The sequence below is a fragment of the Genypterus blacodes genome, unplaced genomic scaffold, assembly GCF_046128005.1.
Source record: "Genypterus blacodes isolate CSIRO-AG114 ecotype Tasmania unplaced genomic scaffold, CSIRO-AGI_Gbla_v1 ptg000015l_1, whole genome shotgun sequence".
NCBI classification, from domain to species: Eukaryota; Metazoa; Chordata; class Actinopteri; order Ophidiiformes; family Ophidiidae; genus Genypterus; species Genypterus blacodes.
In genome coordinates this window covers 3910027-3937638 of record NW_027466829.1, presented here as the reverse complement: position 1 = coordinate 3937638, position 27612 = coordinate 3910027, and the positions used below count along the sequence as shown (strand labels likewise).

At 50.8% G+C, this 27612-nt stretch overlaps 1 protein-coding gene across 1 annotated transcript; it reads right to left on the bottom strand.

Annotated features, from left to right (window-relative positions):
• Positions 1-1675: 1675 nt before the first annotated feature.
• LOC142990161 (A-type voltage-gated potassium channel KCND2-like) lies at positions 1676-27612 on the bottom strand. Its single transcript, XM_076139904.1, has 6 exons — positions 26501-27612; positions 6385-6547; positions 5072-5170; positions 4003-4101; positions 2131-2351; positions 1676-1856 (listed from the first exon to the last, which is right to left on the bottom strand). The coding sequence occupies exons 1-6, from the start codon at positions 27610-27612 to the stop codon at positions 1676-1678; spliced, it is 1875 nt and encodes a 624-aa protein (XP_075996019.1).

Sequence of the window (27612 nt, the reverse complement as noted above, 5' to 3'; positions counted from 1 at the left end):
ACACTCTCAGCAGTTAAACAGCACTCCAGAGGTGTTACACGCTGCGAGACCCAGTGTGCACCAAAGCAATCAGCTCAGCGGGGAAGGTTGGGGCGCGGTTGACTTCTCAAGATCAGTCGCCAAGGCCTGCCTGCCTGCCTGCTTGCCTGCCTGTCTCGTCTCCAGAGAATCTGAACCCCGGGGCCTCCCGCTGGGCCTGTCAGGTCCTCACAAGTCTGCCATGAGAGGAGCATCATCACATTTTTCAAACTTTTGGTAATGTCGCCCGGGTTACGGCTTGCTTCCTTTTCAACCCGCCCAAAAAAGACAATGGTCTGGTGACGTTTCAGTAGAGCTCTTTATTCTATCCACTGCACCAAATGCACAATGTGTGATTAATTGTCCCCTTTTTCCTTACCTCCATATATTCTATGTAGTCCAGAACAAGGTTTGTATCTCATTAAAGCAGTGCTACAGAATTTACATGGTAATATCCCGATCTGGCTGCGTTTTGCTTTCCGATCCCACTTACTTTCACTGACAAACCTCCGGCGGGAAGCAGAGACATACTTTAATAAAACAGAATTCTGCAATGAACAGCATGCAAATCCTTAATTCAACCAGTTAACAGACAGAAATAGAATGCCAACAACTGTTAAGTAAATCTAGAAAGAAGAGGAAGTTCAAACGTGATTGATAAAGTTCTGAGATATTTACAGTAATTATGAAAAATGTACAAAATGGGCCTTTAACACAGTGAAATCTACCAAGTCTCTGATATGAATCTTATCATTTAGGGGGGGGAACTTAATGAAATTGATGCTTCCTAATGTTTCCCCTGGTCAACAGCTTAGTGGGGTTCAGTATCAGTTCGTCTCATCTCTTACTTTGTAACATGACTAATATAGACCCTGTTTATTTCTCTGTGTCGTTCGTTTGAAAAGGATGAAGGTGTCGTCGGCGAAACATAGATCTTTAAAAAATTGGACTTTCACTTTGCACATTTCACAAACATGTCGGGATGCGTAGGATATTTTACTCACCAAGCGATGACATCAACCAGTTAATGAGTCAGATAATGAATATTCACAACACGTTATCCGTTCCGCTGGATGTATGTTCCTCTGAATTTACAACAGTGAGAGTGGATTCAAAAGCAGTTAATGAGGGGGCGGAGCTTTCAAAACAACCTATATGAAGTTTAATGGCGGGTGAACGGATGCAGCTTAAGTGTGTGTGTGTGTGTGTGTGTGTGTGTGGGCTGATTAATATTCACAAAGATGGCCCTCGGTAAATGAATCTGTGTGCTTTGTAATCACAGGCCGTGGAGAACGACCCTCACACATCTGCCTCACCCCTTTGAATCAGAAGACAACACATACAACTACGTTACATATTTAAAAATAAATTTTTTTCTCATCATTTGTAGGCAACGACAAATAACCACGCAATTTCCTGGCTCGGCTGTGCTTAATGGAGCAGGATTTGACGGTCACTCTTGTTCCCAAGGCAGTCATCCACGTCATTCTAATACCTTTCAGAGCTTGACATCATCACATGAGAGAATTACTTTGAAGCCCGACCTCTTGTTAATTTTGTAATCCATCTTGATTATGGCAGGTTGATGCTTAGTGGTCCCTCTCCTCAGCATCTGGCGCTTCTCGAGCCCAGTTAGCTGATCAGATAGGCGTGACATCTACAAGGCAGATACTCGGACGATGTTGCTCTGAGAGTATGCGGTGGTGGCGGCGGAGCCGTCCCCGTCTGACGATGAGCTCACCACCGGGACCGATAGGCGGACCATGGAAGGGGTGATGTAAGGTTCATCGCATTTCAGCGGCACAGTCTCGTTGAGTTTGGCATTCAGGCTGGACCGGCTGTAAAAGAAAGCGCCGGATAAAAGAGGGTGAGAGACCTGACCCTGTGAATGCATTACATCACGCATAAAGAAGCCTTTTACACATTCGGCATAAAAGAAGCTTTTGAGTTACCTCCAACAGCATGAAATATAAAAGGATCTTTTTGCTCTGAGTGTTCTTGTTGGATAATATTTGCAGTTCTCTATGTCAGCCTTTGTACAGGGAAGGGAATGATCTCTGATATAACATAAAAGGTAGAGAGAGAAAGAGAGAGAGAGAGGACGGACTGTACCTGTTGGCAACAGGCCTCTCTCTGATCTGTATGGTGCTAAGCTCCTGGTTGTTGGTGCTGGGCAGGCTGAAGCTGCTCTTCTTCCTGTTGCGTCGAGAGCAACACGTGGAAAAGCCGTGCGGCGACGAGGACAGCGAAGAAGTACGAGAGCCCGACTTGTTCATCACGGAGATCTCCATGCAGTTGGCCTGGAACGTCTGCTCGTCCACAAACTCATGATTCTGGAGAGAAATCGGGTGGGAGCACGAATTCATGAATCACATCATTACCATAATCATGAGCTCTGCTAAATAATGAGTGAAAATACATCACAGTAAAGGCTGAACAGAATCCATGGCTAAATTATTTTCATTAGTAGTAAGTGAATCATCTAGGGAACAGAAATATATGGGCCCAGATGTCCACGCTCACTACCATCTGCCACAACACTCACAAACTGTTATTCCTGTGACAAACGAGCAGGGACTTGAAGGTCAGACGCCAGTAGATTCCAAGCAGAGCCAGTAGGTGGCAGAGTGAGACTGCGCAGAAATGTGACAGCGTGCCCTGAATCCTGCCTCACAGTCCCCCGCGCTCTGCCCGGCTATAACACACTCCATAAGAGGCCGCATGTAAACAAACTGGCATCACCACGGCAGGAGGCTTTTTTGGGAGCTTTTCCCAGCTGACCAGGAAGCCTTTTAACTGTGCGGGCGAGGGGGGGGGGGGGATCATCTGTGAGGGAGGACACTGATTTACCATCTCTGCGCTCGGTTTAGTGCTACATGTGTAAAACTCGTGTCACCGCCCAGCATTAAAGAGGCTCTTACATCTCTGAATTATAGATAGTGTAAAATGAAGTCTTGTGGTTTGTTTGGAGGGCAGAACGTCTCCGGCTGCTGGAGTCATGTTATCTTTGGCATGTTGCCGGTGATGGGACCCAACATCTCCCAGCCCCATTTACTGCTATTTATAACCGGAACACAGATCACGACCACAGACACAGTTTGTGCACTTAGTTTGTGTTTGTCAGACAGAGGAAATGTTGTTAAACGTAAAAGCAGCCATTTAAATAAATATGAAATATAAATGATGAACTGATTGGCTCGTGAAACAGCCGGCCTGTGTGGGTTTGACTGAAGAGCGGCGCTGCCATTGTTGTCTTTGTTCTCACAAGTATCTGCTTTCAGGAGTGATTAAAGTCTATTTATTTATTTATTTATTATTAAAAGTGTGATCTAAAAGTTTGAGTGTTCTTTTAGTTTTGGTAATGTGACAAGAAAATATAGCAAACAGAAGCAGAATGAGAGAATAATGTCAACGACACCACACAGCTGAAGATAGATAGCATTCATTCATTTAACTGAATCTTTATTCATTTATTCATATGTTACAATTACTTACTTTTATCTAAGGAAAGTAAACCTGATTTGTCTTCTTTTGACTTTAACAAAGAATCTATTTATGTTAGACAGATGAATCTTCAGGATGTAAAGATGTGATCTATAGCAGGCAGCCTTCAACCCATTTCCAATCCAAACGAATCAAAAGGATGACATCTGGAAAATGAGATGTCAGAGTCCTTCCATTTCAGCTCGGCAACATCCCTCCGCACAATCAGAAGGTTGCCACCCTGTTTTAAAATCATCTGAATCTGAAGGCAGACTGCATTGTTTCCTGGCCTCTTTATTAGATTTGTTAACACCGCCGAACCCCTTTCAAGTTTCACCGCCCAATTATTGTGTTAAGACTTGTTCTTCTTACCGCGCTGGCAGATTTTTAGTTCTTTGATACTTGAAGATTACAGATAAGAGAATATGTGTTCTTGTTTTTATGCTGTGTGGGCAAAGGCTCAGTTCTTAGGAGGAAAAGTCTGACAGAGAGGAATCTTACCGTGGTCTTCTCCAGGCAGTGTAGCAGGTGGTGATGTTGGCTCTCAAACGGAGGGCTGGCGGCCTTTCCCACCAGGGCTTTTCCTGCCTCCTTGGAGGCCTTGGAACACACAAAGTAAGACAGTGAAGAAGAGCAGCTTCAGACTTTGGATGGAAGCAGAGCAGTTATCTCAGTGGTGCAGTGGTGAACACACACACACACACACAGGATCGAGTTCAAATGCTGATCTGTAGCACGGCAGCCAATCTACTGAGAACCTAGTAGGATGGGGGTGTTTTAGATATGCATAGTCAGAGTCACTGTGTGTGTGTTGCACAGATAGAGCTGCTTTTGCATTTTGCTAATTTAGCAGAAAAATAAGCAGGAAAAGTCAAATTAGAAGTGAGCTTATTTCAGTGCAACAACAGCAGTGGCGCACCCGGACACAGATCGAACAGATTACACCAAACACAACACAAACTCTGCACCACGACACACTACAGTACACACTCTGCACGGCTCTGGGATGGAAGGTACAGTATGTTGTGTTAGTCAGCACAAAAGCCATCAACTGGATGCTCGAGAAATAACACACGGAACACTCAGCAGGTCAGAAACAGAGTTTAGAGAGGAGATGCAGGCTGAGGAGACAGCCCCCCCACACCCCCACCCCATAGGCCACCTAGTGTCCAGTAAGCCTCCGGGTCCCTCCTTCCCCTCCAAACCCTGTTGGTACAGACATGCAGAGCTCGGTCATGAGTCAGTGTGACTGTGATGCCTCTGCTCCACCAGAAGGACAGGAGGGGAGAGAGCTGTGCGCCTGCCCGGCCCTCCTGCTGTATGGATAGAGAGAGAGAGAGAGAGAGAGAGAGAGAGGGAGTGTTGACGATGCATGTCAATGCTGCAGCTGAGAGGTGTGATGTAAGAGAGGACGATCAGACGGAAGCACGGGGATGACGGCAGCCCCTGTGTTACAGCATGAGAAGCCCCCCTGTGTGTGGTGGCATGGCCCCGAGCAGAGCAGAGCAGCATGCAAACATCAGTAAGGCCCCGGTCAGTCGGGTCCCAAGCCGCCGCTGAGCCTCGTTACCTCCTCCAGCGAGTCGATCAGGAGCCCATTTTGTTTGTAGCGCATATAGGCATTAGTGCCTCGAATCTTCACAGCACGGATTCTAGCAAGACGAGTTTTCTGTTTGAACAAACAGACCTCTGTTTTAGCCTCTGACAGTTTCTCTGTCACACTAATTGGCTCTGTCTCCCTTTGGTAGCCACAGTATTTAGCAGGGAGAGCCCATGCTTAAATTTACCATTAGGAATTTCTGCCTCAGTCAGGGAGAAATGCACAGAGAGCCATTGAAAAGCTGCTGACTCTATATACTGCAGATCATTTCTTCAGTCATTGTCATTCCCTCTCTTATTTTCCCTTCCCACTGAAATATACTCAAGCAATTTCAGCTCACTCAACACACGCACACACACACACACACACACATACGCACACAAAGAAACATACACGCACACACAAGCACACACAAGCACACTAAAAGATTAATATTCTTGAAGATAGTGTTTGCCCTGTCATTCTGCTGTGTGAGGATAAGACAAGGAGAGAGAAAGGCTGATAGAGGCACAACAAAGAGGGAGGGAGGGAGAGAGAGGGAGAAGATAGAGATAGAGAGAGGGAGGGAGGGAGAGAGAGACAGATAGAGAGAGCGAGAGTGAGGGAGAGAGAGCGACAGATAGATAGAGAGAGAGAGGGGATAAAGAGAAGGGGGGAGAGAGATAGAGAGAGAGAGGGAGAGAGAGACAGATAGAGAGAGAGAGAGAGAGAGAGAGATAGAGAGAGAAAGAGGGAGGGAGAGAGAGACAGATAGAGAGAGCGAGAGAGGGGATTTAAGAGAAGGGGGGAGAGAGACAGATAGAGAGAGAGGGGGAGAGAGAGAGAGAGAGAGAGAGAAAGAGGGAGGGAGAGAGTCAGATAGAGAGACAGTTGGAGAGAGAGGGAGAGAGAGAGAGCAACAGATAGAGAGAGAGAGCGAGAGAGAGAGAGAGACAGATGAAGGGAGAGAGAGGGAGAGCAAGAGAGAGAGAGAGAGAGAGAGAGAGAGAGAGAGTGAGGGAGAGAGAGCGACAGATAGATAGAGAGAGAGAGGGGATTTAAGAGAAGGGGGGAGAGAGACAGATAGAGAGAGAGGGGGAGAGAGAGAGAGAGAGAGAGAGAAAGAGGGAGGGAGAGAGTCAGATAGAGAGACAGTTGGAGAGAGAGGGAGAGAGAGAGAGCAACAGATAGAGAGAGAGAGAGAGAGAGAGAGAGAGAGACAGATGAAGGGAGAGAGAGGGAGAGCAAGAGAGAGAGAGAGAGAGAGAGAGAGAGAGAGAGAGAGAGAGAGAGAGAGTCAGTACCCTCTGGGCTCTCCGCTTCTCTGCCCGCTGGCTTTGATGGTAGATGCGGCTGAAGTTTGACACAATAACAGGGACGGGCAGGGCGATGACCAGCACTCCGCTCAGCGAGCAGATGGAGCCAAAAACCTTCCCCACGATTGTTTTGGGCACCATGTCGCCGTACCTGCAACACAGAAAGCAGGCGGAGTTTAAATCATGTCTTGTCGGACGTCTTCACTCGGCTGCTCTGTGAGCACACAGGCCTGCTTGTTCTGTCCTAAAATAGCTTCTAATGATCTGAGATTATTACATCAAGTCACACATCAGAGGAGGAAGCAGAATAAATAGGAATACTCTGAAGCCACTGGCCTAGTTTCTGCTCGCCATCGAGATGTTCCTCCTTCCAACCGTCTTTCATATATAATTACACACCCTCTGGCACTGGCTAATGCTTTTTTACGCCACGACCGAACACATTACACGTCCCGAGCGACCTCTCAGAGACGAGGAGAGCGAGGAGAGATGAGGAGGGAGCGAGGAGAGAGCGAGGAGAAAGGGAGGAGGGAGTGAGGAGGCTCAGACCGGGAAACACTTATGCATGTTTTGCTGGCCGCTTCTTCACATGGACTTAACATAAATATGGAATGCACACGCATATAGAGTTTAAACACGATGAGTCCATGTGAGCACCCAAGCGTCTCAGAGCAGAATCAACGCGTCCATCCTGTGAGCGAGCCGGGGAAGAAGCTCACCATCCAAGAGATTAAAGCAGATTTACAAAGTTCACAAAATTCATTTCAATTCCAGTTTTGTTTGCTAATTTACATCTAAACAATTTGGAGTCTTTCTGCAGACACTTGGCCTCTCTTGGTTGGGGGCCCATTGGAATGCAAGTCCAGTCGGCGCTCACAGGATGATGGCGCCTTTCTTGATCTCTGGCTTCTCTCTCTCTCCCGGAGCCAAACTCACCCCGTCAACACAACCAAGACTAATAAACAAAACATTTAAGCGGCGTGCAAAGTGACCTTCTGTTTCCACACGGAGAGGCAATTATCCTTCAACATCAGGAAATAATGAGAGAGCAAGCGCCGAATTTCCCACTCGTGCCTGGCGCAATTTAGACCGCCATAGTTAGTTGAGCAGGAGCTGAACGCCGAAGCTGACACGCCATCCCGCAGGCGGGATCTGTTTGCGGAACTAAAACAAGTGCGAATAAATGATGAATGAGGATTTTTGCAGGAAGAAGGGGAGAATTTCTTCCCCTTGCTCGTCGGAGAGGAGAGGAGAGCAGAGGAGAGGAGCAGTCGGGAGTGCAGGTGGGCGAGATGAATGATGGAGATCCTAATGCGCTAATGACCTGCGAAGACCATTACCTCTCGAGAGTAAGATGAATGCAGGTAGGAGAGGACATCAGCATTGCTCAGAGGCCGTGACAGCCGCGCGTCTCTCAAGTGAGGCGGCGTAATGTGAATGTATCGCTACACGGGAGGTTGACTATTTCATAAATGAAGTTGTCTAATGCCGGCGGCCGTCTGCTTGAGTCATTAGCTGCAGGTTTCCATCATGTTGGGGCCCAGCGGTCGGGTGGGGGGGCGATGGGGGGGAGGGGCTTTCACCGAGCAGAAAGATGTAAAAGTGGACATTTTAATATCACGCTTGATGAGGCTTCATGTACAACAGTTTGCTTTCAACTTGAGTAATCATCACGCACACATGTCATTAGTTTTACAGTTCATTACAGGTCAAGTCATCTTCCTCCTGTGTGTAATCACCGCTCGGGCCCGTCAGCAGGTGTCAATTATAGATTCCGGTTGTTCTGTTAGAAAAGGCGAGTGAGAAATTTGCCGGGAGAGACAAAAAAAAAAAAAGCGCATGGGGCAATTCCTATTTCAATCCAGAAGGGAGGATTGGTTGGAGTGTGCTGGATGTGAAAATAAGAACACCACACACACACACACACACACACACTGAAGGCAAAGCGAAGCGCAGAAGGAGCAGAGAGGCACTAACAGTGATGGATTGTTCATAGGGGAGAAGATGAGATACAAAAGCCTCCTGCCTCCTGGACGATGGCAGAGGTAAGAATTAACAGCAGGGGGGAAGATTAAAGTAATGTTCCTGCTCCGTTCCTCTTGTTCCTGACTAGCAGGTAACCACGTTTGCTACCAGGACCGAGACATGGGTGAGACATGAAGATGGATGAGCAGATCCTTATCCACCCCGCAGAGGAGGAAGAGCCGTGTCGGAATGACTGAGTATCAATTCCCGCCAGTTCCACCCACCTGAAACCATCCCTACGCTCACCCTCACACACACACACACACACACACAGGCAGGGACACAGTGTGTAGAATTGTCCTATACGCTGAGATGACAGCACTGCAGATGAAGCCCGGCGCGGTGAGGGAGAGGAAGCGGGCGAGCGAGGGGACGACGGGAGGAATCGGAAATGTCACACTAAAGAGAATATTTGAATTCCAGAACTGAGGGATGAATGTCGGCCTGCCCCTCCCCTTTGCCCGCCCCCTGCCGGCCCCGCCCGCCCGCCCGCTCCGCCCCCGACACGGATAATAGACCAATCAAACTTTCATGAGTCGCTGTGTCAACGCGCGTTGGCAGAGTTTCAGCGTCTGACCTTAACAAGTGCCGCAGTATCAGAGGGTGATCTGAGGCAGATTACATGACCTCACCGCCTCACAGCGAGCAGCACACACACATACACACACACACACTCACGCAGGCACACATACACACACACCGTCACACCTCAACAAAACAGCACACCCCGCAGACAAACAGCATGATGCGTGCACGTGTATGTGTGTGTGTGTATGTGTGTGTGTGTGTGTATAAAGGGCTTTAATTGGACATCTAGTTAAACCAATCCCCTCATCCTAAAAAGCAATCTTGCTCCTTGATTGTCTTCCAGAACCCTGTGTGTGAAATGTGACCGCCATCTGGTTCGTGGGAAGCAGGAAAAAAAAAACCCCAGAAAAAACACGATGGATATCTGGATGAGTTTCCAAACGCCTCATTTGTTTGTTTCCCCTCATCCTTTAAAAACACGACGTCGGCCATTAAGCTCACGGCGTCAGAATACAAACAACGGCCCCTCGTTTGTGCTTCCAAAGCTAACGGAGCTTTAAAGTAAAGGAAAGTCCTGCTGTCTCCAAACCAACACACACTCACACACACACACACACACACAGGCCCGGCCGAGGCGGAGACGGTCGCCGGGCGGAATCAGAACAGGGGAGGAAAGGCTTTGTGGGGAGATGGTTCAGCGGCGAGGAGCTTTGTCAACACGGTTCAAATCCCATCATTCACCCGCCGCTGTCACGCCGCTTCAACCAAGCCAATCGTCTCTGCGGCGCGTCCACATGAATGAAGCCAAAACGATCAGATCGTATTTATAGAAGCGCCACTGATGCGCGCGATGAGGTCGACGATGAGGTCGAGGTATCTACACGCCGCCCGTACATCTGATGTATCCACGCCGCCGCCGCCATTAAATCTGCCAAAGCCACGCCGTCGTTCAATCTTTATGTAATCAAAATCGCACATTTGATCCATTCTGCTTTGATATTTCAATAGCGATGCTGTGGGACGAGACAAATTTGATTAAAAATAATTAAGCGTTTTTCATTTGTTGGCTGATTAGTTCCCAGATGAATTAAGCAGGCTGTCCTATCTCGCGTGATGAAGCGATCGCAATCACATAATCTCAACATTAAGTTTAATCTCACTTTTTTCCCCCCTGCATGTGTGTGTGTGTGTGTGAGATGGCTTTGATTCAGCCTCACAAATCTCGATCTGCGTTTTATCGCGTTCTTTGTGACGAATGGCGTGGAGCATAATGAGACGCTAAAACAAATCATCTAAACGGGATAAAGAACTCAAGGTCACACGCTTTTAAGCCTTCAAAGATCTCCTGTCTTTTTTTTCGCGATGATTTCAAAACAGGGGATTTATGAATTCCATAAGCGTCTCGGGCACGCAGAGACCTGATTGTCAGCTTGTCTGTGATAACGCCGCCGAATGCGCAAGTTTCAATTTGACCTTCAGCAGCACAGCGGCTCCTATCAGCGCTTCCTGAGGTAATTCACTCTCTCTCCCTTTCACACTTCAATGGCTTCCACCGCACAGGCGAGCCCTACTCCAAACCTGCGAGACCGAAACCTGCCAATTACCCCCCCAACCCGACCCCCTCCCCCTCCTGAAAAACGCAAGATACTCTCTCTGACCGTTAACAATCGCACTCGATAATGACAAAACTGCGGCGCGGGCGAGCGACGGAGCGGGTGGGGGAGGAGGGAGAGAAACGCCGGCAAGGTCAGCGGCGGCGGCGACCTCTCCTGAGGGGCTCGGGCGAGGAATGTAGAGCGGGCTGAAAGGACATCAAAGCTTGTCGGCGAGGACGTAACGTTACGATCTAATCTAAAGGCTCCACATAAAAGTGATGGAGCCTCACGCTGACCAACAAAGGGAGAAAAGAAGATATATGTTTTACAAATGGTGACACGGAGCAAGTGGAGTAACGCCGCAACATGAAAAGCTTCTCCTTCTCCGCCGGGCTGAGGGAACACAATATTCAACCGCGCTGACAGTTAAATAATAGATGTTACCCCAAAAAAAAAAAAAAAAAAAGTAATTTTCCTCCCGGACTCCATTCTGCTTGTGCGACTGTGAATTTTGAATCTAAAGAAAATGGATTACGGCTGTCGTCACGTCAGCCGGGCAGACCAACATGAGTGAGGAGGAGAAACGTGCGTATACGTTTCCAAGGCGTCTTAGTGTGAAGGCCGCAAGATTTATGGAGGACTTGGAGACGAGTGTTGAGGCCAGCCGTATCGCAACCACGAGCTCTCCAAAGGAAGGGAGATAAAAACGTGCAGCGAGCGGCTCGGCGCTGGGTTCTTATCTTTGTCAATAGACGGAAACCGGCATGCGCTCAGATAAAGTGAATTTAATGAGTGAGCCCACTAACGGCAATCATACTAATGTGATTATATTGTAATGATATCAATAATCCCGACTGAGATGAGGCAACCCAACGCGCATTCACCGACGCTCCCTGAACGTCACGTATCACCGGAAGTCGCGCTCTCTCGGGTTCAGACACCAAAGGCTGATGGGGGGGAGGGGGTGTTATGAGTGTGTGGGCCAATAGATCCTGCAGATATCCATCATTACAGGGAGAGAGGGGGGAGGGAGGGAGGGGAAGTAGAGGGAGGGGGGGTCCCAAAGGCGCTGCTGGGATTAGCCCGCTGGATTCTCTACTGCAGGTGATGCAGAGAGAATGGAGGCGAAACGACATAATGGAGAGATGGGATAGAGGCGATATGAGGGGAGGCAGAGGGGCTCACAGGCCCGGCGTCAAGGAAACCTGCTGGAGTGTGAGCGAGGAGTGAACAATAGCTCCGGGGAAGGACATCTGTGAGATAGGTGAACATCACTCCAGCCCGGAGACGACGCCACGTCCCGCTGGCGCCGTGTTGAGATTCAGGGAGCGTCACGGGCAGCAGGTGTACTGCGAGCTCGCCGCTGTTTCATGATGCAGACGGAGCCGGTTTGGAGCCAGACGCCAACGCGGAAGGTGACGGCCGCGAACGTGAAAGGTCACAGCGCCAAAAGCTTCCCGGCTGCGTCGGCGGGTCGTTAAGTGGAGATTTGCAGGTGTAGCACCCGGCGTGCTTTCATCCCGCAGCAGAGCGTTTCACCTCCGAGTCTCCACAAACTATACGGAAGCCATTAAAAGGCCGGCGGGTGCGTTGGCTCTTAGCCGCCGGCGCGGTGGCAGATAAAGCATATAGAATAATCCCCGTATATATACGTGGGGCTCTGGCAAAGGCACCTCGGCTCTTCCTCGCTCACATATCAAACATGTTTCCCCTCAGCCCTCCAAATCCCAGCTTAACCCTCGGCCCCGCGGAAAACCAGGCGGCTAGTTATCGCGGGCGGCTTTGACATTAGCATGCGCCGCGCTCTCTCATTTGGGAGATCGTCTTAAGAGCGGCAGATGATAAAAAGCTTTTCCTCTCTCCTGACTTTGGCTCACCCTTCCTCTTCCTCTGCCTGGGACCTGGATGGCTTCAACTACGCTCCATTCTCTCTCTCTCTCTCTCTTTGTCTCCTCCTCCTCCTCCTCCTCCTCCTTCTCCTTCCATTACCTCGCAGCCCTGCTTGACACTTTTCTTCCCATCTGCACCTGCTGACACTCGAGGAACATTCGCTGCCACACGCCACAAAAACAACAACTAAACAAAACCCGAGCGCCTCCGTCTCTGTGACATCAGACGCCCGCTCACCGCCGCCTCTTCATCCTTCATGATTATGACTGATTCCTGGTGGCCGCTCCTGTAATTACCAGATGAATGGCTGTTCAGGATTAATAGATGTTTTACGAGGGGTTGCGGCTCCGTGCGGACCCGTAAAGTATCACACTTTCATGTAAATATGCTAATGCGGGGAATTCTAGCCGCTCTCTCGTCCGTCTCTCTTTGAAACTGCGGCCTTCCGCTCGGCCAATCAGAAGGCCTGTGAGCGATCGGTCCGGGCGTAATGTTTTGTCGTTGCGTGTTGAGATCTCTGCCCGTCTTCTTTCCATTACTTTTCAAGAAGCCAGAGGCTAAAAATACATTCTAACGACGCCGATCTGATGCTTTGATAATGCAATTACATCACGCATGGGCCAGGGCGGGGGGGGAGGGGGGGCGGGGGCAGAGGAACATGAAAGAAGAGTTAAACGCACCAAGGCGCTCGGGAGCTACGGATTATATGAAAGAATGTGATAATAAAATGAAATCATCAAGACGCTCAACCGATTATGCTAATTAACTCATTTGGTATTCATCATAGGTTAATCACCATTGCGGGCCAGATAGCGGCGGCATCCTCTCGAACGCCAGAGCTTTGATGGAGCCTTCGCCGCTAACGCGCGCCGGGACCCTCAGGTGGGGTCAGAGGTGAACGCTGAGACGCTCTGTAACGACCGGCTATGATTGTAGCAATATGTGTTAATAGTGTGACATCATTCGGACGGAGTGAAATTCCATACGGTGATGAAAGGCGCGGCGCATACGGGCACATATGGTCGCGTAATGAGGGGCGGCTGATATCGTGCGGGAGGTGATTCAGCGGCGACCCCTCTGACATGCGGCGGGTGGGCCGGCGAGGTGAAGGAGGACAAGGTCTGCTGGATTACAAGGCCCGTGCCAAGGTGGGAGGACAGGGGGAGGAGGAGGACGGGGGGACGCGTCGTCCTGGAGCCTCATCGCGCTGACAGCAGATTAGTGTTCTGCGGCGCCCGAGCAGACGGTGAGAGATTAACTTTGATGTGCAGCTCCTGAGACGGAGCAGCCGCTGGATATCAACGCTCTGCACCAAAAAAAAACCCAACTGTCACGCGTACCTGCAGCGTCTGCAGCGTCTACCAGCGACACAACGTTTCCTTAGCAACACAAACGAGGACACCAGGTTTTCCCTCTCCATGAATTTACGCATTGGTAACCTCGGCTCCACCGCAACCAAACACTTCGCTAGGAACCTGGAGAGCAGCTCCCTCTACCTCGTCCTCATCCTCGTCTTCACTCCCTGTACACACTGTACGTACGTGCCGCAGTGTGTATGTTTAATTAATTTTAAGTGAGGCTGTTACAATAGAGCGGCGTGCTGCTCTACCAGAGCTCAACACAACACACACTCTGCTCCTGTGTAAGAGCAGAGCTGCCATCCAGTGAGGGCCTCCAGTAGGGTCAATCACCTACATCTGTCCTCAGTGCCCTGTCTCTGTCTCTTCTGTCCTCTGTCTACCTCTTCTGTCCCCCCTGTCTGTGTCTCTTCTGTCCTCTCTCTCTGTCTGTGTCCCTTTTGTCCCCTCTGTCTGTCTCTTCTGTCCTCTCTACGTGTGTCTCTTCTTTCCCCTCTGTCTGTGTCTCATCTGTCCTCTCTGTCTTTGTCTCTTCTGTCCCCTCTGTGTGTGTCTTCTTTCCCCTCTGTCTGTGTCTCTTCTGTCCCCTCTGTCTGTGTCTCTTCTGTCCCCTCTGTCTGTGTCTCTTCTGTCCCCTCTGTGTGTGTCTTCTTTCCCCTCTGTCTGTGTCTCTTCTGTCCTCTGTCTGTGTCTCTTCTGTCCTCTCTGTCCGTGTCTCTTCTGTCCCCTGGGCTCAGCTGTTGCCTTCACTATGGGCTGTTCCTAATCCAACATGGCGTCCACTGCTGATGCCACCAATGTAAACACTACACTCTACACTTCACACCCCCCCCCCCAGACGTAAAGACAAATGGACATCAAATTGACAAGGGACAGCTAAATCCCACGCTTTGGAGCTCGGCGTTCCCAAGGGAGGCGGCACAGACGAACGGCTTCCCAGCTGTTTGGCAGAAATGTTGCACAAAGACGCTGAGAAACAATGAAAAAAGACAAAGACGTGGGAACGCACAGTAGAGTCAGAGGACGTCAAAGCTCCATCAGAAGAAGACGAGACGACGGAGACTGTGGGAAACAGCTAATCGACAAAGACAAAGGAAGGCTGTGAAGACGAAGGTGCGCAGGCTCTGCTGGGAACGCAAAGGTTGATGCCAAAGGAAGAAACAAAGAGGAACGTGCGTCAGTTGTTGCTATTTTTGCATTGTCTTTAAGAAACACTTCATGGTAATGAGGATGTATAAGGCGCCATGGCAACCGCGTCTCTCAATGCAAACAATAACAGAGGAATGGGTGCTGTTTGGAATGAGAACGTTTGTTTAGGGGTACGCGGCTTTTAAAAGAGAGAGAGAGAGAGAGAGAGAGAGAGAGAGAGAGAGACAGAGAGAGAGAGAGAGAGAGGGGAAGAGATGGACAGAGAGAGAGAGACAGAGAGAGGAAGAGATGGACAGAGAGAGAGAGAGAGAGAGAGAGAGAGAGAGAGAGGAAGAGATGGACACAGAGAGAGAGAGGGAGAGACATAGGGGAGAGAGAGAGAGAGAGAGAGAGAGAGAGAGAGAGAGAGAGTCTTTGAAACAAACATCAAGGGAGCAAATTCAAGTCATTTACCCAAATAACAAAAATGAGAAAGGAAACAGCTGCAGGTTCACAGAACACTGAAATCTCTGAGCGACAAGCGAGGGAAACGGAGAAGAAGAAGAAGGAGGCTGCGACGAGGAGGAGAGATAAAGAGATGCGCCAAAATGAGCTCCAGATAACCGGGCGAAGTACCGCGGAACCAGCGAGGACCTGAGGGCGAGGGGTGGGGAGGAGGAGGAGGAGGAGGAGGAAGAGGAGGACGGGGGGGCAACAGGCCGAGCCTCTAAACAGCTGCTGAGTGGAGGAGCCAGAAAGCAGCGGTGCCCCCACCTGCCCCGCAGCTCTGGGAGGGGCGGGTGGGGTGGCGAGGGGACGACATCATTATTTTTTTCCTACACTCCACCGTGTGGAACCTCTCCTGTCAAATAATAGAAAAAAACGACAACAACAACAACACGGAAAATAATAACTGGAGGGAACAACAACACGTCTGAAAGGTCAACGTGCTGATTCGCATCCAGAGCAATCTATCAGTCATCAATTGCCGTGGTAGCTGCCGCGTGGAACAGCGGCGATGGTGAGGGCGGTGACGGTGACGGCGGCTCCCTTGGCGGGCGGATAGATATGGACTTGGCGTGACCCGGCGGCCCCGGTGAGGTAACCGGTGTGGAGCTAAATGAGACGTCTCCCGTTATTTATAACCGGAGCATATTTGTCTGAGCGGAGGACAGATGGACTCCCGGTGTGAGTAACGATGTTAACACTCCAAAAGACGAGCCGGGAGGTAAAGGCGCCGCCAGACTGACTGAGTGAAAACGTGCTGCTAACAAACGTGACTCCGCAAAGGTTATTCATTTTAATCACCCCCCTCCCTCCCTCCCTCCCTCCCTCCCTCCCTCCCTCCCCCCTCCCCTCCCTGTCCCAGAGGGCTTTGCTATATTTAAGCACTTTTTCATTTCTTCTTCTTCACCCTTTTCTTTTTTCTTTCTTTGAGGTCCTTGGCTGGTGGCGAGGCAATTGCTTTGTGGGCTTTCGTCTGCCCTTGAACATCGAGACAACAGAAGGAAGGAGATATTTATACACGCCGTGGATGTGGCGTGTAAGCGAGAGAGAGAGAGAGAAAGAAAGAGAGCGAGTGACTTCCTGCTTTTGACGGCGTCGCAAACGAGGAACGGAATCAAACGCTCCCTCTCTACGTCTCAAGCTTCGATTCGCCTTTTATTTTTTAAGAAACAGAAGCGTTGTTTGCGTTTGTAGCGGCGCTCTAAGATTAGCTCGGCGTCCTGTGGGAGACAGAGAGAAAGTTGGAATATTTGTCTCGTTCTGTCTCCAAATCCATGGGCTGGTTTCTAATTGGACTTCTCCATCTGTGAGGTCCTCACACTGGGTCTACTGGGGATGCGGCGGCGTACGCGTCAGATCAAACATCACGCGTATACATGGTGGGGCTCTGCCAGACGCTGTATTGGTACAGTGCGTGTGGGCGCCTGTGTGTGTGTGTATGTGTGTGTGTGTGTGATGTATAATCAAAGCAATATACGGCTGCAAGATAAGTAGAAAAGAGCTGAACTCCGATCTGAAAGTCGCAGTATCAGCGGCTGCAGGCGTTCATCTATCTGCCGCGCTGCAGATCTGTCAGCAGCTGTGTGTTTATAGGGATTATTCCACGCTATGACCACCTGAATCATCACACACACACACACACACACACACACACACACACACACACACACACACACACACACACACACACACACATGTCCCCTCTCTGGCCGGCCGGAGCCTCTTGGATCGCGTCCCGATTTTCCCTCGCAGGCGTTAATGACATGAGAAGTCTCGTCCCTCGTGCTTGTCACTCTTTCCATCCCATTGACTGGGAGTTGAATACTCGGGAGCAGGCAGCAGGATGTGTGACAGTGTATTTGCGGTGATGATTACAGCCCATTAACTTTGATGGATGCCATTTTGCAGAAAAGAGGATGGGAGTTTGGAACGATGACATTACAGCTTGTTTTTTTTTTTTTCTCCCTCGTCTTCGTCACGACATGCGGGCGAAGACGGGGGACGAGAGGAAGGTGATGGAGTCCGGGGCGAAATCTGGTTTCCTTCCCCGAGCGCCTCGGTCACGCAGGAATGTCACATCACAGAGTCTCATCCCTGGGGAGGGGGAGGGGATGATCCCACCCCCCCCGCCCCCCTGTGTGACCTCCAGAGGACGGTGGAGGACCCGGCATCTCTTCCGCTCATCCTGCCAGGATACGCTCGGAATGTAAATGCTGATGTTGTGTGTGTGTGTGTGTGTGTGAGATGGCGTAAACGAGGCCTGAGCTGGGTCTGGAATTGATCGCCCGCCGCGTCTGGATTTGTCGCCGTCGCTTCCTCCTCCTCCTCCTCCTCCTTCTTCTCTGTCCTCTAACTCTCTGTTTTCTTGTCTTTCCTTCAACTTTCGGGCCCTAAACATGTCTCTTAATCTAAACGAGGCTCCTTCTATTTGTTTTTGTGGCTGTTATGTAAAGCTGAGGCCTCGTACGCTAGCAGCGATCCAACACTTAAGCTCCACCACGGGGGGATTATGGACAATTGGCTGAGAGGAGAAAACAAATAATAATCAAATTGTTTACGGTTTCTCTCTTAATGCCTTTGAGGAGAAGCCAAAATCCCTCCGTGCAGGAACGCAGCCGACACGCCCGAGACGTTCCTGCCTGGATGAGACCGTCACCTCACACACACACACACACCCGGAGGAGACGTCCACCTGCAGGATTATCTCTCCTCCTCCTCTCCTATCCTAAACTTCTTCCATCAAAAGTGAGAGCAGAGCGTAATGAAAGCGTCGAGGATACAGCGTCGAAGGCGGCGACACCGTAGGATTAGCTGGATTTGTTGTTTCCCTTTCATCTCTAATACTCTTTACCTTACGTAACCATGTGCCGCCCGCAACCCCGCCGCTCACCGGCACGGACGAATCACACCCGCCTCCAAAATCACATTTCCACTGAGACTCGCTCGAGGGGGGAACTCGGATCCAGAACAGAACAAAACAAAACATAACGTCCCCACCTCCTGCTGCAGAGGTGAACGTCCCCGCTGTCCCCTGGGAATGGGACGCACCGGTGTCCTCCGCCGGTGTGGACATCCAATTAAAGGTTATTACGCTCATAATTGGTGAGATGGCGGGGGGTGGGGGTTGGGGGGGTCGCGTCCTCATGATGGCAAACAGCAAACTGAGTGTTTCAGTTACAGACGCTGGCAAATTTACAACGTTGAACATTTATTTGGATCGGAGCAGAAACAAATGAAAGAGGCCGTTAAAGAGAACATAAAACAATACGTCCTCAAACCACCTGGGACGGCAGGGAAGACGAGGCTTCACACACCTGCACACATGCGATGGAGACGCAGTTAGAGGTGAAAGAGAGAAACTCGTCCCCGGGAGCCGGAGCCCCGTTTGGTTTGTGTTTGACCAAATGGCCTACATTAGACGCAACGCAGGGCTATTTATAGCAGCTGGGGCAGGCAGGAAACAGCTGCCGTGCGTCAGGACGAGCAGGCTGACATCCCTCATCTCAGCGGGACCTCCCTGGAAGGAAAGATCTGGGCGGATGCAAACCTGGAACGAGCGGGACGGGACCGCGCCCGCTTATCATTCCGGCTCCACACGGGAGCTAATAACGTGTCCAGCCTGTGGCGCCACGGCAACAAATGAAAAAGTGGGTTAAGGCAGAAGCGGGTTTAGAGCCCGGCATGTGTGCTCTGTTGTGTTGTTCCTGGGATATTGCTGATTTCATTTCATTAGAATCAGGAGCGAGCGAGGGAGGGAGGGAGGGAGGGAGGGAGGGAGGGAGGGAGGGAGGTTTGATGGTGCAGGTTTGAGGGGAACAAACGCACCTAAACCAGTCAGAAGAGGAAGGAGACGGGAGGCGCTTGTGTCGTAAAACACAGATTTTAAACAGACGGAAAGAAAAGGAATCAATATTCACGACTTTGCCATGAAGGTGAGTGTCAGCGAGCAGGCGGGCGAGCGAGCGAGCGAGTGAGCGAGTTCACATCACAGTCTCGCCGCCCTCTCATAAATCGATGGTCACAAACGCTGGAGATGATTTCGGTGAGCTCTCAGGATACAAAACAGTGAAAACGGCACTTATCGTAAAAAGAAGCGACTCTAATTCCGTCCTGGCTTTTTTATTTTTGCTGAGAACCTTTAAAAAACAACACGACTCTCTGCTGGCGCCCTGTTTTTTTTCTGCTGAGTTGGTCGCACATAAACAGCAGCTTACATCACTCTGAATTAGCCGCCGCGCGACTCAAACAGGCCCAAACTGCCGCGGCTGCTAGCGGTAAACTCTGCTGATCACAGATGCTGGTGTTGTTTGGCTCTGGGCTGTTTCTGATAAAGAAGACAAATGTCAGGAGGAGGGAAAGTCCAACCCCGCCGGGCGGAAACGCTGGCTGGGTTTCAGCCTCGTCTTTGTCTCCGCCGTCCCGAGGAAGACGAAGAGGAGGAGGAAGGGGAGGGGGAGGGGCCCCGGGGGCGGCGAGGAGCTCCGGGAGGCCCGACAGACGCGAACGCTAAGATTCTCCCAATGAGGAAATGTCGACGGAGACAATTGCGTCTAAAAATAAACAACAACCGTTTCCTCCTGGACGGCGTCTCATTCCAGAGTGGTGCAATATTCATAGCAGCACATTAAACACTTTGCTTCAGGGCCTCGCGGTGAAAACAATCCAGAGCTCCGTCTCCACCTGCAGACGGGGGAGAGTTATTCTGCAAAAAAGTTACAAGTGCCACATCGACACCGACGTACGGGGACAGGGTCGGATCGGGCTGCGGCGAAGGTTTCAGACCGGTACGGCGGCGGTGCTGAGCGTTCCCTCGCCGTCACAGCAGCAACACAAGATGTATGTACGAGCGGTGTGAGACTGAGGTTTGGCTCAAATTAAAATCCTTCGACAATGGAGGCGACAGGCGCCATAACTCACCGCCGACCGGTGAGGATTGATGCCGCTGGGCTGTAAAAGGTGGCAGGCGGCCCCGGAGAGGATTCATAAAAACTCTGCTGCCGATCCAAAAACCTGGGGCGGATCTGAGATGTGATCTCACTGCGGCAGAGCTCACATATTTTTGGGGGGGAGGGTGGGTATTTCTGACTGTTTCTTCAAGAGTAACACACACAATCTGAGTGTGTTGATGTTTATCTCCTGATCGATTCTTAACCGGTGCAGTTTGGTCCTGATTCCAGACCAGGATCCAGATCTGACCGACTAAACAAACACGCAAGAACCGCCTACATGTAGCTGAGCCCATCCTGATTGATCCGATCTTCTTCTTTGGCCTTGGCGTAGGTATGAACGCTCACAGATTGTCAACACGGAGATCTAAACGTCTCCGCAGCGATTCCTGACACGATAATCGTCGAGGCGCTTCGCATAACGGCGACGGGAAGACTAAAGAGGATCCACTTACAATATTGTCGCACACTTCCAAACAAAGTGATGAGGAGGCATTATCTGCGTCTGCATACCAATCGAGCCGCGCAGACGAGCTGTTTTCATCTGTATGTAAATGCTGCGTATGTAAATAAGCCCAGCGGCGGCGGAGCGGACGAGATGGCGGCCGGGGCGAACAGGGTTTATCACTCACACGCCGTTTGATCCAGAAATCACACGCTCGCCTTTGCTTTACATTCAATATCTCTAATAGCTTATCAAGGCTCGCTAGATAGGATCACTGTTGCATAATAGGCCTGGCGTCCTCATATAGGTCCTCATTCCGCACATTCACTCTGAGGTTAGATTGGCGGCGAAACAAGCGCACCTCTCACAACAGTGGAAGTGGAGGTGATGTGTTTCCTCTTTATTCTCTAACGTGACGACGTCGCATTCAGCGCCCGTAACTTTAATCTTGTCCGGGAAAATCCCATTAATCTCTTGACGTTTGCTTTCAATGGAGCAAGGGGGGGGGGGAAGAGATGAAGACGAAGACGAAGATGAAAACGCTGAGCGGAGGTGAAAAAAAAACACTGACGCCATATTTTATGTCCTCACACTACGTTACCCCGGCCCGGAACACGCCAGTCTATTTCCCAGCACATTCAAAAGTGAATTAATGAAAAAACGCTGCATGGATGGAGCGTTACCACGGCGCCGCCACAGCCGCCGCTGCCGACGCCGCCACGGGCTGTCAGAGGAATCGAATCAAATGGAAGGAAAGCCATTTTGTCTTTGCCATATGGATTATTTATCAATCTGACCATCTGCAGTGACACACGGCTGCTTTAGGAGTCACTTCACACACACACACACACACACACACACACACACACACACATTCTGGCCTCTCATCAACCTACCAGCTGGCTATAATGTGTTTTTCACTTCATGGTCGAGTGCCCGTGAACACATTTGTGTTTGGCGGTGTTGGGAGGCTGGCCTGATGCACACACACACACACACACACAGAGCAGCATGTGATGAGGGTGGAACGCACGACATCATTTAACCCTCATCATCATCATCCTAACAAAACAAAGACCATAAATACAAATGAAATGGGAGGGGCTAATTTTCACTTCAGCTGTTAAAAAGCGAAACATGAAAATGATCTTAACCCTCCCTGAAGGTTTCTGCCTGCCTGCCTGGCTGCCTGGCTGCTCTTCTTCCTCGCTCTTCCTCCTCCTCGCTCTCACTCATTTGCATGGCGCAGACACACTTTTCCCTGTCAGGTCCCCCCCCTCATTAAGTCACCTGTCACCTTCAGGACCATTATGTCGGGCCTCACATTAGTGTCACCCCCCCTCCGTCCCCAACGCCGCACCTGGAGGGGCATCGAGCGGCGAGCAGCGAGCGGCGAGCGCGTGCGGCGTAGCGCGGCACACGGCTCATAATGGTTTTCTAATTTTCCTAATGTGCATAATGTACAGAATGCCAGAGAGGGTGATGGATTCCGCCGAACACACAGATTACACCCGCCGCTGCAACACGCCACATGTTCTCGCTGACTGTCAGCGTGAGAATCCTCCGCTTTGCCTGCCAGCGGCAACGGCAACATATCGCACCAGGCGGGCGCCGCATCGCCCCAGAACGCTGGGTTGTTATCTCCGGGGAGCAGATACAGTGGAGGACCCTCGAGAACGCCGCCGTACGTTTCAATTACACTTGACAGGCGGTAAAGGGGGTCGAGCTTCAAACGGGGGGGGGGGCTTTGCTGCGGGCGACGCATCCGGCCCGGATACGTGACGTGAAGCGCCGGGCGTGCAGGATTTGATTGGCAACGGAGGGCTGAGGTGTCAAAACTAGCAAGCGTGATAATGGTAATGCAGCGGGTGCTTTATGGGGCCCCACAGTGACCCTCGTGTCTGTTAACCTTGTCTCCTCTGTCTTGTAAATCTTAGCCTGATAGGTTTATAGGGGCTCGCCGCTCAGGCCCCACCGCGGTCGTATTTGTTGGGCGAAGCTGTCGCGCGAACAAACGACGCGGCCGTAAATCCTGCATCTGCTGAGCGACTGCGATGTAAAGCCGTATCTGTGATTGAGGACAATGCAAACACTAAATCAGGAATTAGAAGGAGCGCCATTTACGGGATGCTGGATGCCCGACGCGTGCGGTGAGGAAGAGCGTGTGCTGCTTGGTGTGTGTGTGTGTGTGTGTGCGTGTGTGTGTGTGTGCGTGCGCGTGTGTTGGCAGCTACAAGAGCGCTGGCGTCTATCAAAGCTAATCTCTGTTTGTGTCCGGCGGATCCTGTGCGCCCGCTCCTCCTCCCTCGTGGGTTTGTGCTCGACTTCCACCATTTTCACGGCCGCTCTCAGCAGTTCACTCCATTACACCTCAAATCACTTAAGAGATCTGAAACGCCACAGAAAACTCCCCCCGAGGCTTAATTCACCCTGACCGCGTGGATCATCTGGAGAGGGGAACAAAAAAAAACAAGCAAACGCTGCAACATCTCCCCTCGATTCCCCGCTCGTAAAAACGCGACGCTATCTTTGTATTGGAATCTGCCGCGACCTTAAACGGGGCTCGGCGTTATATCAAGTCGCAGGATTCTCCACTCAGACCTTCTGTGTAGATTTCAAAGATGCTGCAAAACGCATCGGCACTGATCGCAATCTCCCATTTTTACACCTCGTCAGCCAATTCTTGAACCTGGCGGAATGCGAGCCGGAGGCTTTTGACAGAGGCGTATTCGTCTTATCCCCGGAGCGGCCACAAAGATTAGGCTCGATAAATAAGGAGGGATAAGTGGGTCTTGTCCTGTGTTTGGTGGCACAGAGCAGCAGACACACAGAGGCGTGACACACAGCTGCACAGCGCTATTGATTCTCCGCTGGTCTCCAGGCACCCTTTCCCTCTCGTTCAGGCTGCCTGCCAAGTGCCTCCGAACAAGAGCCTCTGCTCCCCCAATGTCTGCACGTCTGCTTAAGCACAATCAATGGGCCATCAGCGGGGGAGAGAACCGACGCCGCTGTCTTTACTTCCACAGGGTGCGAGCCAGGGAAATTGAAAATATATGTAGTGGAAAGGCATCATGATAGCATGCAGGCATAAAGCATCATTGAGCATCGTAATGAAATCAAGCGCGTTCAACGGCGTCTGATGGAGGCGCCAGCTATGTATCCCCGCCACAGCACGTTACTGAGCTGATTTGTTGTCATTTGAAGTGACGCCTCGTGTCCGAGTTAAATAACAAGTTGCCAGAGAGGAATTTTTATTTATCGTTTTCATGCTGAGCTTTGAAACGGACCGACACAATCTCTCAATTCCCCAAATCAGATGAGTGTGTGAAGGTTACAGGAGTAAGCCGGCGGGGGGTTTTGGCAGGAAGGAACAGGCGTGATTCATTTCTACTGCTGCTTCAGAGAGCCGTCTTTAAAAGACACTCCTCACCACCACGACAGATTATGAGAAGAAGGCAACTTTGTCTGTCAGCGATCAGCTCTGCCTCTCAGCGGCTCCAGCAGAGGTCCACGCTGCAGCACTCTGCACCACTGTAAGGCTTTTAGCTCATGTTGGAAATCTGTCAGCCGGCCTGTCACGCCGTACAATGGAGTGACAGAAACATCCCCATTACCAAGGACGCTTCAGTTTTGTTCTCGCACAGCCGAACATCTTTTTCAAATCCGTCTTGAGCAACACAAAGGGGAATTCCGGGGCTGAATGCAGCACGAGCCTCCCTGCTCCCAAAAGATAAATAATGTAACCGGTAACTAAACTCGTCTTTCCCTCACACGCCGGTTCAGCGCTCAGGGTTCGCTCGGCCAATGCGGCACTATACGGTTTTTAGGCGGCGGCTTCAGTCAGCGACTCCTGCATATCAATGTTAATTATGCTCTCATTGGTCATTTCAAGGGTGAGCGGCGGTTCGACTGGTATTGAGTGAGTGCGAGAGAAGCTTTGTATGTCATTAGGCAGACAGGAAATCCACTAAGTCAGATGCATGTCACTGCAGGAGGGAGCTGATAGAGTTTGCCAATCAATCATTAGACAGGCTTGTGCTGCTTTACATCTACATCCATCCAGTCTCACAATAACACAAATAAAAATAATAATGCATCAAAGGCAGACGAAAACGAATAACATCGGTATGTAACACCGAGCCCAGCCCAGCCTTCATCATTCTGCATTATGTATGAACATGCCTGAGCCAGTTACATGAACAACAACAGATAAATGCACTTTATATTTTCCTCTCTCTCGCTTTCCCTCAAGCACACACACACACACACACACACACACATGCTCACGTATATATATACACCGCCCCCCTCCCTTTCTTTATCTCGAACACGAGCACACACAGCCAGCGGCAATTTGCTTTTGCAATGTTTAATCTGCGATGCTATAGCACTTTGAAATTAAAAGACAAACATTGTTTCAACAGGACCTCATTTCTGCGTAATCGCTGAATGGAGGCGAGTGTGTGGGGGGACGAGACGTGTTGGCTGAGTGGCAGTGTGTGTCCACAGCTAAGAGACAAACAGGATGTTTTATACGGAAATTAGAGGCGGTCTGATTATTCGGCCCCCCAGGAGAAGCAAAGTCCAGTCGGTGGGACTCAATGAAAAACAACTTTTCAGCACCTTGGAAAGCTCACAGAGTGGACACAGCGCTGAGAAGAAGCCTCATCATCATCATCATCATCATCATCATAATAGGAGGCCAGGGTAGAAGAGCACTGAGCAGCCGAGCGAGCGCATCAATACAAATTTACTTGTAATGTAATCGTCTTTACCGCCTTTAATTATTTGATGCCACATCAGCACAAAGTATGGAGGGCGTTGTTCACCAGCATGAAATGAGTATTCAAATATTTACCCTATACACAACGCTAAATGAAAGAGGGAGAGCGGAGAGAGAGAGAGAGAGAGAGAGAAGGAGAGAGAGAAGGAGAGAGAGAGTGTGTGTGTGTGTGTGTACACTTTGGATTTCCCCATTAACTTCATCACTGCACTGGTGCACTGTGGCCCCAGTAAAGGCAGTTTGTCACATCCGGGTGAAACTCTGAGCTCTTTAACAGTCGTGACACAAAGAGACAAAGAGAGGCGTCTAAATATCTGCGCTAATGTCTCTGCGTTCATCACGTTTAGGTGCAGCTAACAGAGCGGAACACGAGGGCGAAGCATTCAGCAGAGCCACAAGGCCACAACGCCACACACACACACACACACACACTCACGCACACGCTCACACACACACACACACACAGGGACACGCACTCACGCTGCTTGTGTGTGAGAGGTGGAGGCTCATTGATAGGCAGTGAATGCAGCACAGCAGCCTCGCCTCTGATTGGCTGAGCCGCGCTCGAGGCCGCTCCTGGTGGCCAATAGGAACACACCTGTAGCCGCGCAACAATTATTTCAAACGCTGACAGGAAATCAGTTCTAATTAGGCGGCGGATCCTCGACAAACGTGTAATTTAACAAGTGTGCACGAAGTAATTGCGAGGAAATAAGACATTCCATCTGCTGCGTCAACAGAAGTGATTAATGTGACTGATAAATTAAAGGCTTTCTGTTCGTTAGACGGCGCATCGTGTAATTATTGTGTGACGGCGCTTTTAAAAGAGGCAAAGCGCCATTTTGAGCAGCCACGCGTGGTGTTTGTATGTTTTTAGACACTTTTAAGCAGCCACCTACCCCAGTGTTGTCATGGTGACAATGGTGTACCAAAAGGCGGCGGGGATACTGGTGAACTTGCTGGCCGTGGAGCCCTTCTCTGCATAGAACATGACCGTGGCGAAGATGATGATGGCCATGGTGAGGGAGAAGAGGAGGAAGCCCAGCTCGGAGGCGCAGCTCTTCAGCGTGTAGCCCAGGATACGCAGCCCCGCAGAGTGCCTGGAGAACTTGAAAATCCGAAAGACCCGGAAGACTCTCAGAGTGACGAAAGCGCCGCTCACCTGGTCGTTGTCCGTCATGACCAGGCCGATGTAGTACGGCATGATGGCCACCACGTCGATGACGCTCATCACGCTTTTCATGAACTTGTACCGGCTGGGAGCTGCGATCAACCGGAGCAGATACTCGAAGGTGAATATCATGACGCACGCCGTGTCCAAGCAAAAGAAGGCCAGCGCGTAACGGTCTCCACAGGAGACCTCCTTGGCCCGGTTCGGCATAGTCCCGCACGGAACCGTCTCCACCACGTTGGCCATGACCGAGATGGCGATGAAAAAGCCCGTGACATAGTAGAAGACCAGCGCCATGGTGCTGGTGTGAGGGTTCTCAAACGCCCGCCACAGGTACTCCCGGTACGACAGGTTGACCGGCGCGGCGTCATTGCTGTGGTCCATCTCCTCATCGTCCTGGAGCCGCTCCGCGTTTTCGCGCCGCCGGTCCTTGTACTCCTCATAGCAGCAGTCCCCGATGATCTCCGGGATGATCCCGAAGAAAGCGAGCTCCTCGTCGTACGCGGCGATACACTCTTGGCGCGGGTAGTGGAGTTTCCCCGTGCGGTAGAAATTGAGGATGTGCCTGAAGATGTCGGGGTCACGGTCGAAAAAGTACTCGTTAGTCTCGTCGTGGAAGAAGAAGTCCCGCTCCGTGCTGCCCAGCAGGGTGTCCGGGTAGCGCTCCAAAGTGGTCCGCCACGTCTGGAACTTGGTGCCGCTCACGTTGAGGATGATGAGTCCGTCCTTGGTCTTCTTCTTGTCTAGCGGGGGGATGGGCATCGGGGTGCTCGCCACCGGCATCCATCCGATGGCCGCCGCTCGGGCGAACGGGAGCCACGCCGCTACACCTGCTGCCAT

What these genes read in the sequence shown, in the direction of transcription:
- LOC142990161 (XM_076139904.1), bottom strand. Translation starts at nt 27,612, where the DNA reads ATGGCAGCAGGTGTAGCGGCGTGGCTCCCGTTCGCCCGAGCGGCGGCC. An exon ending in TGATCGACTCGCTGGAGGAG is followed by an intron (nt 4,102 to 5,071) that starts GTAACGAGGCTC and finishes GTGTGTTCCAAG; the next exon opens with GCCTCCAAGGAGGCAGGAAA. An exon ending in ACTGCCTGGAGAAGACCACG is followed by an intron (nt 2,352 to 4,002) that starts GTAAGATTCCTC and finishes ATTTCTCTCCAG; the next exon opens with AATCATGAGTTTGTGGACGA.